At 42.7% G+C, this 12,887-nt stretch overlaps 1 protein-coding gene across 2 annotated transcripts in view; it reads right to left on the bottom strand.

Annotated features, from left to right (window-relative positions):
* Positions 1-7,720, bottom strand: part of Ctsc (cathepsin C) — a 31,331-nt gene extending 23,611 nt beyond the window's left edge. The window contains exons 1-2 of one of the 2 annotated variants that reach the window (XM_050127226.1): positions 7,436-7,720; positions 5,081-5,232 (exon numbers count right to left, since the gene is read on the bottom strand). In XM_050127226.1, the coding sequence (XP_049983183.1) occupies positions 5,081-5,232; positions 7,436-7,607 (324 nt within the window). In that variant the 5' untranslated portion in view covers positions 7,608-7,720. The remainder of the gene's footprint in view (positions 1-5,080; positions 5,233-7,435) is intronic. The other variant, XM_050127225.1, reaches the window with a different exon arrangement.
* Positions 7,721-12,887: the final 5,167 nt, after the last annotated feature.

Raw genomic sequence — 12,887 nt, 5'->3', positions numbered from 1 at the left:
ATAATTGAAAAGTTTAAGTTGACTACCACAAAAATAAAAGGCAAAGCCATAATAAATGGCTCAGGGTAACAACAGTGACTGCTGGGAAAACTGTAGGCCCGAGTTTAATCCTCAGGACCCTCATTGTGGACGGAAAGAAACTGTGATTTTTTCTATAGGTTGCCTTCTGACTGACTATACAGAAGCTACGACCCACAAAGCGCCTCCCAATCCCGACCAAACTCACGATTTCCCCCAAAATAAATAAATATAACAAAAATATTTAGCCATAACAAATCTATTTTCCCTCTGTATTTTTTTCTACCCTTTGAATAGCTAGCTTCAAAACAAGATGAGGTTCTTTCCTACCCGTCTCTTCCCCACTGCCTCAGAGGAGATAAAGCGAGGGGGAGAAAAACGTTAGTAATTTGTTCACAAAGACACTGTTTGGGGCTGGCTGAGTTTGTTTACGGGTCCTCTGGACGGCTTGGTTGGGCTCGTCATACAGTGGAGCTTTATATAGCTTGCCGCAATGATGAAAACACATAAAAACACGAAGAAAAAAACAGTAGCCACCACCGATGCCATAAAGTCAGACAATATCACCGCTGTTTATATTCTGCTCGAGTGTTGCTTTGGGTGTGTGTCTGTGTGTTTTTATAGGAGGCCAGCTGCTTTTTAATATGCAGATATTTCGCAGAGGTGTAACTGTGTCACGGGGACAAGGAGAGCTGGCTAATAACTGCCATTATAATCTGCCAGTGCAGAACACGGCTGCAGGGAGGGCCTTCACACTTCCAAGGCGGTTCCATTTGCTCACACGCCTAATTCCTCTGTTTTGTTTTACAGGAGGTTATAAAGGGCGTAGGTCCCTGCCAGGATGCGAGTTCAGGTCAGAAAACTGCCTTGAAGAAATAAGAAAAGGAGACCTCTTAGGAGCATTCTGTTCAACTTGAACTATGTAAACTTGAAGGCATGTGCAAAAACACAGAGGGGCTAGTCCGGTTTCAACCTACTATAATTTAAGTCATTAAAAACCAATTTTTATTATTATTATTATTTAGGAATCTTCCTGAGAAATGCTATTCTTTCAGCTAATGTCCCAGTAAGATATGAATAATACAAGGTGCCACAAAGAGATCGACATTAGCCACTCTAAACCAAGGTGGAATTCAGAGAATGAGGGGGCAGGCCGGGTCTGCTGTTGTGCTGTACAAAAGGACTGACTGATGAACGTCCTGCACGCGTGCACCACCTACATAATAAACTACGGCAGGGAGGCAGAGGCAGGCGGATCTCTGTGAGTTCGAGGCCAGCCTGGTCTACAAGAGCTAGTGCCAGGACAGGCTCCAAAGCTACAGAGAAACCCTGTCTTGAAAACCTAAAAAAAAAAAATCAGGATGTCATTATTTTTTTTCCACTTTGTAGTACTCCATTGTGTAAATCTGTCAGAATGGCCAAGATCAAAAACANAAAAAAAAAAAAAAAAAACAACTCCAGCAGGACAACAGGCAGACATCACACAAATGTGGTGGGGAGCACGTGACACGGTCTTAGCTAATGGGAAGTTTTAGAAATCCATCTGTTCCGTAGCATAATAAAAGACAGAATTGCAATGGCGGCATATGCAGCAATTTTTTGTTAGATATTCACGTAACAGTTGGATTGAACAAATGTAGTTTACATGCGACACTCAAAACCGATGCTATTTATCCATTTTTTTTGTTTGTTTTTTTTCGAGACAGGGTTTCTCTGTGGCTTTGGAGCCTGTCCTGGAACTAGCTCTGTAGACCAGGCTGGTCTAGAACTCACAGAGATCCACCTGCCTCTGCCTCCCGAGTGCTGGGACTAAAGGCATGCGCCACCATCGCCCGGCTTCTATTTATCCATTTTTAAGCCAGGCCTGTTGCCCACACCTGAAACCCAGGAAGAATTTCAAGTTCAAGGTTAGCCTGGACAACAAATCAAGACCTTGTCTCAAAAATACAAAACAAATGAAAGACCAAACTTAAAATACTAGTTCAAAAAAATATTTTCTATGCCGTTAGGAAAAAGGCTTATGTATTCTATTCAGTGAACAGGTTTATATTTCTTGAGTTACACATTCCTCGAAGCGTAGTTCCCCAGAACTGTAGGAAACTCCCTGATGTTTATGATAAAATCCAACCAGCTTTGGGTCAACAACGTCACCCAAGGTATCTGACTCTGTGTTTATCTGTAGCCACTCCACTTTACAATTTTGCTTGAAATTTTAAACATTTTTCCTCAGTACTGCTGCTGTATTTGCTATTTAAATGCTCTAAAAGTTTAGTTATGTATTACATTGTGTGAGTGCAAAGGGCTATACTTGGCCATGCTGCATGTATGGAGATTACAGGACACCTTTGTGGATCTCTGTCTACCTTTACCTGGGTTCCAGGCTCTAACTTGGGTCACCTGATCTCTGTAGCAACCTTTGCAAACTTTGCTCATCTGGAATTACTTGATTACATTAAAACATATCTCAGAACCAAAAATCCCATATATTTTGCCCACCGCTTGTTGAAAGTATCATCTTTATCACCAGACCCAACTAAGCACAGTGCTTGTGTTTTTCTGTGGCAAAAGGAAACATGGCCCTACTTATGGTTCTTGAACATGGCCACCTTAGTCCACATATATAAAAAATCACTTAGGTAAGAGCCATCTTCCTACTTAATGAGGGAATAAGCACGTGTCTAACACCATCCAGAGGTGTGAGGCTCCGACAATCCCTGACTCACTGGTCATTTCCATAGACATTGCCTCCTTCCGCTAGGCTGAACAACACATTTGCCTCTATTAAAATTAGTTCTTTCACCTAATGTGATTAATACCCCTATGCTCTGGCAAAATATTCAACATGCCCAAACTGATCTGAAAAAAAAAAAAATACAGCATGCCCCAACTCTTCATTCAGCTGCCAGATAGCCCCACTTTCCCTGACAAGGCTGTGGGAAATGGCCCGAGCCTATTTCTGATTACTATGCCTCTGGTAGTTAAACGGTGATCTTACCAGTTTTTCCTCCCCAGGATTTGGCAGTAGTTTTCTAAGACAAGTGGACAGATTATTTGTTCATCTATTTATAGCCCATTCCCACCTTCCCAATATTTTACTCAACTTATTTCCAAACCGAGTTCAAGTTCATTCATTCTGTTCTTTCTTCATTTCTTAGCAAATATACTAATTATTTCCTGTGTGTCGATAAAAGATAGAGGAAGAAGAAAACCACAAAGACAGCAAATTATGGCACATCTCAGGGCTGATAATGAAAACTAAGCATCTATTTTTTGTGTGTGTGTGTGTGCTTTTGTTTGCTAAGCCAACAGGCAAATTTGATCTGAAGGCTAAGAACTTTGAAAGGAATGTACGTATGCAAATGGTCTAAAAGCCAAATTTGATCTGAAGGCTAAGAACTTTGAAAGGAGTGTACCTATACAAATGGTCTAGAAGCCCCTGGCCCTGAACATGAGCTAGACCAGAACAGCAATAGACATGATAAAGTGGCTCAGGGAAAGACTATAAAGTTCAACAAAGAACTACAGGCAACTAAAGAATTCTGAGAAGGGGAGAAAGTCTTCCTCAGGGAAGCTGATACCAAATAATGTAAAACAGACTGAGAAAGCTATACTTATACATTTAGGAACGTGTGTGTGTGTGTGTGTGTGTGTGTGTGTGTATACATATATACATACATACATACATTTATGGACATAGCAAGAAATAATGAAAATTAGAGGCCATGAATTTGAAAAAGAGAAAGGAAGAGTATATAGGAGGGTTTGGAGGGAGGAAACAGAAGGGGGAAATGATGTATATCAAAACAAACAAACAAACAAAACCCTAGGCCCATTCAAAGACACACTGAGAACTAATTCAGACTGAATACACCCACCATGCAACCGAAACATGAGATTCAGATGCTGTTAGGATGGATTTTAGTGCAATGCTAGGAGATGTTCTTAAAAATAGTTAACAGCTAGTCATACTTGGGCTTGAGCTAATCAAATAGGCTCCAAGCTGACAGTTCCCAGACTGGTTCTTCCTTGCTAGTCAGTTACCAGAGAGAAATTAAGCATTCTGGATCTCATTCTTTCATTTATTTACTTTATTTATTTAAAGAGAAGTCTGCATTAAAATATTTCTGGAAGTTATTATTCTAAGAAATATGTTTGGCTCAGAAGACTATATCCTGGTGATAAGTCATGTCACATGAGAAATCAAACTGCAAGGCCTACGCTGTCTGTTGCCACTTTTAACAGATGCATTCCCCAGTTTCCCAGAAGTCTCTATAAACGCTCTATCCTCACCAGATGCTCCAGCGGCTGCAAGGCCCCATGGAAAACTCTGTATATATATATTCCAAGTATAATGAGAAACAGCTGCTTCAGTTTCAATTTACTTGAATCCCTGAATATTAAGCCTATAGGAAAAGTTTCAACTCTTCCTAAAGAACACATGGGAGCCACAGAATCTAGAGAGTTCCACCCTTTGTAACCCAGAGAGAGCTCCTACTAGAAGCAGGGCGTTTGAATACAGGCACATACAATGGTTCTTTACTAGTCGGAGAAATCAAACTCTTGCTGTGTCAGATAGCTTGTCTTTTGTTTTAATCAGCCCGAGGAGCATAATGACTTTTATGTATCCCCTCTCTCTCTAACCAAGTAAATTATTCACATTAGCATATGTAGTACATTTTAATACTCCAATGAGTTCTTGAGGTCAGTCTCTCAAAGCCAGGAGGTCATGATTAGAAGGACAGCATCAATCCAGAAAATGAAATTCATCCTCTCCTATCCTTCCTACAGGTTCACCGCAAAGCCGGTGGCTGAGGGAACGTTTAAAACTAGTAAAAACTTTCCCACAGTTAGATTATATGTATAAACAAAAGACTATACATTTTTAAATGTACAATCAAACTTACCCAAATTTTAATTTTGAAATGTCAATTTTACAATATCCAACTTGTCTTAGAAAATTAGCATCAATTCTGGTTCTCTTCTTGGTCTAAAAATAAGACTCCAGGAGGCCCCTAATCAGGAGACATTCTAGATAAGCAATGACTGGGAACGGTAAACTAACCTTGAAAAAGGCAAACCATTTGTAGTCGTTCAGTATGATCTCGAAGCCTTGGTTGTAAATGAGGGTGAAATGCCCAGAATTGCCAAATTCATCATATGCCGTATCCAACTTCTTAAGGTGTACCACGACCTCTGTATTCTTTTCTCTTGGTTCTAAAGGAAATGAAACAGAAAACACATGAAAGTCGACTGAACACCTAGGGGAGTGCATTGCCTCAATAATTTCGAGATTAAGGTATTTTCCTACCTTGCAACCTAACTGGGATTCATGATCTATCTAGTTCATGAAAAAAAAAAATGGGCTTTGCTGGACACCCATAGGAAAAACTCAGCAGTGGGGATATAGGCACAGGCAGGTTTCTAGGAGACTAGCCTGGACTACAGAGTTGAGTTCTAGGCCATACAGGGTTACATAGTGAGATTCTTTCCAGAAAGACTTCTTCAAAAGTTTCAATTTTGCTTCCTCTGTATTGTGGTGGAGGGGTCTGGACAAGCCTATAAAGCGAGGCTTCTGAAGAATACAGAGCTGACCACTGTGCAACTAAAGGCTGGAGAGATGGATCAACTGTTAAGGGTACTGACTGTTCTTCTGGAGGACTCAGGTTCAGTCCCCAGCATCCACATGGCAGTTCCAGGGTACCTGACACCTCATACAATCAGGCATGAAGACAAAACACCAATGCACATAAGTAAACAAACAAGCAAAAAATAAGAATTGACAGGTAGGGGTGGCACAGAAGCCTTTAATCCCAGCACTCAGGAGGCAGAGGCAGGCCTGGTCTACAAAGCAAGTTTCAGGACAACCACGACTAAGCAGAGAGACCCTGTCTTGAAAAACAAAAAACAAACAAACAAACAACAACAAAAAGGTATGCCTATGTGTTGTGACTCAGTAGTAGAATGTTAATCCAGCAAAGAATGGGGGAAGGGGACTGTTCAAAATTGCAGAAAGGAACAGGGGAAAGACAAAAACTACTGATTAAAAAAAGGAAGACCATAGAAACAGAGCAGCTTTCAAATCCTAAGGATGAGTTGAACCTATGGAGATGGAAAGCTATCTATTCAAGGAAATGACACGCCTCTCTCCTCAACCTCTGTAAAAAACTAACACCTCGGTCTGAATCCTTCCAAAGACTCAGAAAACACGAGGCTTATAATACGTATAACTAATTTGAATTGATAGGTATTAAAGTTTAACTTTCATAAGAACAGGGAGGGGTGAGATCTTTGTGTGCCTTTAATTGTTGCTTAGGGACAGAAGGAGGTTTGTAGGCAGAGAGGCTCCTAGAGAAGCATTCAGCTAAGAACATCTGCAGAGATCCTCACTTTTGTTCCTTCATTCAGATCAACGCCCTGGAGGATGGCTATGCAAACTCCTTCTGTCTTATATCCACGCTTAAACTTAGAAAAGAAATAATAGTAGATACCGTCCAGAACTAGGCAAAGCCCCTAGTCACCTGGCATTAATTAAAATGAGTCTTTTTTTTTTCTGGAGTTGGGGTGGGGACTGGGGTGGGGGTGACGGTGTGTGACAGCTTTTACTATACTGACTAGGTGACTACAGCCCAGAGGTAACAGTTTGTGCAAGTCAAGCCTGACAGGGAAGACCAGAAGTGTCCCTTTTCTGTACTAGTATCCTAGGGACAAGCAGCTAGTCTTGCAGCACGTGGAACGCCCCGGTGTTTGCTCACTACAGACTCCCAGAGAGCCTTCCCCGAGCGAGGCACGGTGCTTGGTTCCAGGCACATCGAAATACTGCAGGGTAAAGGTGACAAAAGAAACAGAAAGGGGAAAAAAAAAAAAGCTTTTGTATATCTCTGGCAGTCTTCAAACAGAACAACAACCTTAAGTATCAAGGAAAGAAGCAGGTAGCAGAGACTGAGTTTAAAATCGTTCCTTTCCCACAGTCTCGCGGTGGCGAGCGGGGGGGGGGGGTTCCCAGATCCCCAAATAAAACAGCTAACAAACCCTAACAACAACGTGCTACGTTCTACCGAGTCTGAGGTCAACAGGGTTTTTAAAAACAAGAGCCTGCCAGACTGAAGTGGAAGATGAAGAAAGCAGGTCTCCACTTTCTTCTAAGAAATCAACTCAACTCAAACAGTTTTTTTCTTTTCTTTCTTTTTTTTTTAATCGAACTTTTCTCGAAAGCACAAGTTGTGAGAAATTCAAGAAAGTTAAGTGCAAAGTTCTCAGCAGCTCCAATTCAACTTGGCGGCCCTGGCTCATCTGATCCCCCCAAGGGACCGGTCTTCTGCCAACTTCCCAGTCACCCACAAACGCCACGCCGGCCCCAAGACAGGGGACTCAGGGACAGAAAAGGACGACAAGGGGGGGATCCCGGGACGCGGCTTACCCATCACCGAGCAGTTAATGTCGCTTCGGGGACGTCTGGGGCCCACCTGGAAGACCCAGGTACCCAGCAGGTCGGGGTAGGTGCAGTTGGCAGGTGTGTCGGAGCGCACCGTGCACACTCCCAAGAGCACCAGCAACAGGGCGGCGCGCCCCAAGTAGAGCCAGGGACCCATGGCTGATGGCGCCCGGGAAGCCGAGAGCAGTGAAAGCAAGAAGCGGAGCACCGAATGATGGGAGTCAGGCGACCCTAGCGGCACGCGCCTTAAAATACCCAAGAGCCCGGAAACCCTAAACTCAGGGGCGGGGTTACAGGGCACTGAGAACCGAACAAAGTTGGGGGGGGGGGAGGAGAGGCTGGCGTGAGGGCGGGGTAGGGTGTGACTAGGTGAGGCCGGACTGGCTGGGAAGAGCTGGGTGGGTGGAAGGCGAGGTGGCCAGAGGAAATTAGAGATAGGGCGGGGTAGGGATGGGCACCACGTGTGTCTGTGTGTGTGTTGGGGGGGGGGGGGGCGGAGGGTAGGACAACCTCTGCCCTTCACCGGCTGAGGGCTCTGAGGGGTCTGGCCAGATTGCTGAGTTTTGTAATGCCAGTGTGATTAAAATAGAACCTAACCCGGGCTAAGACAGGGTTGACCTTAGGTCTACCGAGTGTAATTCTCTTTCCCTTGTTGTCCTTCTCTTAATCTTTGGTCCAGTTGCTAGCGGCTTTTTGTCGCCTGTGTAACAACTTTGCTCGTTAACCTCAGCCACTCGAGTTGTTTGAGAACTTCTTTTCCGTTGCCCAACTCCTACCTTTTTAAATCTTCTCGGTTTCGTTTGGTTTCCTCTCCGCCTATTTACCAGATTTCAATTGTAGTGCCTATTTGCAGTTTCGGTGCATCCGCTTTTGGTTTTCCCTCTTCTAGGACTGAACTGGGTGAGAGGGTAGAGATGGTTACCAAGCGCTCAATCGATCACGTTGCTCAAGCCCTTCTCTTTTCAGAATGAAAAGCAAGAGGTGGCTAAAGAGGAAGTAGCTAGTCCCCAGTGTGCTGACAGCGGCAGTCTGAGCTCCTGTGTCAGGTCTTGACCCTCGTGACCTGATGGGAGGCTGGTTTTTGGAACCTTAGCTCCACTTTCAATCTTCTTGCCTACAATTGTTAGGTAGCAATCTTTAGAGAAGTCGCCTGCCCTTCTTGCGAGAACTGTTCTGAGTTGCCTGGCTGTTGTACGCTAGGCTCGAGTTCCTTCTGAGCTAACCTGGGGTTACGGTGGTGGACTAGGCAAACTCAACGTGCCTCTTGGACCAATTACGTTCGCTCATTTTTGTCCCGTCTCACGGATCACAGATATCTGCATGTAGACTTTTCCCACTGAGGGAAGCAATATGAGGAAGCAAAGTGGTTGAAGAACAAGCCACTTCTGTCTCCAGATTCTACCTTAAAAACACGCAGGCTTGGCAGGAGCATTTCATGGGAACAGAGGGGTGAAAGTGCTCTTTATTGTGAATTCAGCTACAAGAACTAAGTGGGGGAGGGGCCAACACCTTCTACACTTCATAGGTCCTTAAAGGATTAACAATGACATTGTATAATTAAGGTAGCATTTTTAAAGGCACCATTACATACTAACATTACTTTCCTAAATTTCTGCAAAATTTGCCATTGCTAAAACATTAAAAATTTTACTAAATGGTCCATATCTTAGAGCTAAAAAGTGAATCTGGGGATTTCTTTGAAGTGCATGATCAAATTAGAACATTTAGTTGTGAAAGAAATTTTAAGCAACTGTTCTGCAAAGACAAATAGAGATTTGGGGGCTCTTTGGATTAACGAATTCATTCTGATATTAGAAAAAAAAAGATTTAGAGAGTTGAATCACTTGTTACATGCCATTGCCAATTATTGCAAATAAGCAGATGATGGGTACATGTTTCATGCCCCAAAGTGTAGTTTATATTGAATAGTGTGAGATAAAATGAGTTCCAGGCAAAACACCCTTTGTCCCGGGGCCTCCGCGATTATTGGGAGGTTTCCAGAGGCAGCCCTGCCTAGCATGGTTCTGGAAATGTAGTTCCAGGGCCAGCAAATGTTGACAATGTTGGGGTAAGTGCCAACAATGTGTGTTTTGTCAGTCTTTTAGAGGATATGGCAGAGTTTGAGGTTCAGGATGCATCTTCAGGGACTCTCTGAGACTCAAACCTGAAGTCTGGCTGTGACTCAGCTGTTGTAGATCTGTTACTGTCTTTTGGGTTTTGTAAAATATACAATGTGTACATCATTATCTCTTATATCTATCTCACCCGGTTTTACAATGGCTAAGTGAACCTCTAGCAGATATCTCCAGATATGCAGACATTTATCACACTATATATTTTAAAATCATTTTTGTTGCATTTATGTATTTGTTTTGTGCAAGGAAGAAGTACACAGAAATTGGGGTAAGTTCCATCCTTTCACCTCATGGGTCTCAGGGCTCGAATTCATGTATTCAGGCTTGTGGCAAGCGCTTTCACCCACTGAGCTGTCTCAAGAGTCTGTCACTATATATATATATTTCCATTAAATAACTTTTCCCTGCTCATTGGACTTCAAAATCCTAAGTATACTAAATAATTCTTGTCATATATTTAATCTCCAAATTATTTGTTAAAAGAATGAATAATATAATGATATTTGGCATCATAATTCTATATCCCCTGCCTTGTGGATAAATGTTAAAAGCATGGAACTGGACTTCACATCAAAATAAAAGATCTTAGAGGCAGAGGGAACACTGGACATGTCAATTCTAGGTATGGGATTTGATATTACAAATACTTCTGGCATTGATGATGATCATCATAACTTTTTATTTAGTATGATGTATTTTACCAAGGCAATATACCAACTTATATAATAAATAATACCTGGGCAATAAACATATACCACCCTATTCAATAGGTATGGCATAATTTTATAAGGTAGCACTTATGTACTTTGGCCCTATTCTTAGTAAAACAGAGGTTCAAAGGACTTACTTGAGACTAATGTCTATAGAAGAAAAAGTGAGAAGGGAACATGCATAGAGAGAGCCAAGAAAGGTGGGTAGAAGAAAGAATTAAGAAAAAGAAGCAAGGAGTTTGGGTACCCCCAAATGCCCATAGAAAAATATAGCTTGGGCAGAAATGGTCAATCCCTGGCATGTGAGCTGTACTTTCAGTGGTTGAGCTGATTAAGATGCTGAGGAGGATGCTGGAGTCTTGCTGTGAACACTGCATAGCAGGTGCTTTGGAAAAGAAAAGAAATTAGTGGGGCCCCTCTGGTGACCACGGTGGGTGGGAATACTTGTGTTCCAAAGTATCCTCGGAAGGAAGAGAGAGGCAGTAGTTTGTTGGTGTCTTATAATGTCCTGTCTGGGTTTATTCCTTTGTTTCTATATACAATGTGCTAGACAGCGGTCAAAACTCCTGTCATCCTGCTTCATTCGTGGGGTTTGCGTCCTCGTGATGAGATTGACTTTTGTACAGGGCTCCATGCTTTTCCACCGTAGGACGGTATTAATTCTGTACATGAAGCTTTATCCCAGCGCTCAGTCAATATCCTCCCGTTCATTTCCTCAACAAAATGAGTGAAAGAAAGGAAGGCAGGAAGAGAAGCCAGAAGGAACGGTCACCTGATTCCAGGCTATCTTCATAAAGATACCTAGTTAGCTAATCGCACTGTTACATTTTTCCCCACTCTCTTTCTTCTCACAGCTCAGAGCACCTTTGCTTGACACTTTCTGTGTGATAAGATCTCACTATGGACTCTTGGGTGTCCTGGAACTCAAACTCACGGAGCAAACCAGGATAGCCCTCTATTCATACAGATTGCCTGTCTCTGTTTCCCAAGTTCAAGAATCACACGCGTGTCACCATGCTCAGCTAGCTTCACGAAGGATATAAAGACTCCAAAATGAAGTTTATTCTACTACGAAAGAAAAGTAATTTTAAAAGAAAAAAATATTTATTTAATAATAATGGTAATAACATGGGCTAGAACTGGACGTGCAGGGCACGGACACCCCCAAGCATCAATTCCCAGAATGTCCTTGCTGGAGGCCAGGAGAGAGTTCTGACTTCTGTGTCTTCACTATCTTCAACATGAACGCTGCTGCCTAAGGGCTGTACTAAACGACCTGACTACGTGACCACTGGCTGAAACCTAGAAAAGGCACCTGAATCCTGGTTGGGCCAACTGGACTGGTCACCTCATCCCCTTCCCCAGGTCCCACCCTACTTCCTGCCATAAGCCATTGAAAAGCCCTCAAACTAGCAGCTCACTGAAACTCTGTTTCCTGGGAACCACATACCTCTCCATCTCCCTTGCCCTCACGTATGAATCTATAATAAACTCCTCTCTCAACCCCATCAATTGTGGTTCACGAATTTCATTCTTTACATTAGCAAGACAAGAACCGGCTGAGGGCAGTTTTTATGGCCTTGGAGCTTTCAGAATCCTGGCCCCACCTGCCCGCTCCATCCTCTAAAGCAAAGATCCTCTCCAGTTCTGAGAGAAGCTGTCAGGTTTTCAAAGCCATTGTAGTATCCTCCTATAAATAACAAAACACTGAGGATGACAGGTGACATGCTTTTTTTTAAACCAGCCTTGTGCCTCCTCACAGCAGAGATAATCCCTGAGCCATGTGCACTGAGTGAGGTAGGCAAACGCCAGAGAGGATATCCATAAAAACCCAGATCATCTAGGCTGACGACTCTGAATGGTCTTTTACTACAATGATGAGACATGGTAAATACAAGGTAGACTAGGTTGTTGCCCTGTTAGCATGATTAATATAGTATGTTGCAGTAATTACTGATTTCTAATAACTAGAAGTCTCACCCTCTAAAATAATAATTAAAGAAGGGATGCAGTGTGTTGACCAGAGTGTGGCAGACACAGATAGTCAGAGCCCTCGAGAGGTGGAGACTAAAGGATCAAGAGACCAGAGCCACCTTGGGCTGCAAATCAGACAGACCTTATCTCAGAAAGCAAAAGAAGATAGACATTGACTACTGCTACTAAATAGCCTATACTATATGGTTCACTATTCATGTTGTTGTATGATTGGCAGCAGTGGTTATTTCTTTTATATCCCCATAAACACATGAATAATATATTCTTAAGAACAACTTAGTTAGAATAACGTTCTACCTGACATCCTGTCAGGGACAGCTGTCTCAAAAATGTGTGGCCTTGTTCACCAGGTAGTAGGGATGAGCGAGCAGAGAGTCGTTATATGACCACAACACGAATCCTAGACTGGAAGACCACGGAACATGTGCTCCCTGCTAGCTGTGGGTCGCTTTCTTCATTTTTAAATATCAAGTATGGGAACACTCTAGTTTTATTCAGATTATGAATAAAAAATAATAGAACATCCTGGAATCTGATGCAATCCTGAGTTTATGACATTAGAAAGAATTATTCTTCATACTCTAATAGCTAATTGGC

Source organism: Alexandromys fortis, unplaced genomic scaffold (assembly GCF_014885135.2).
Source record: "Alexandromys fortis isolate MF-2015 unplaced genomic scaffold, M_Fortis_MF-2015_v1.1 scaffold_272, whole genome shotgun sequence".
NCBI lineage: Eukaryota > Metazoa > Chordata > Mammalia > Rodentia > Cricetidae > Alexandromys > Alexandromys fortis.
The sequence above is the reverse complement of the archived record's forward strand: the minus strand, read 5'-3'. Positions and strand labels throughout refer to the sequence as shown.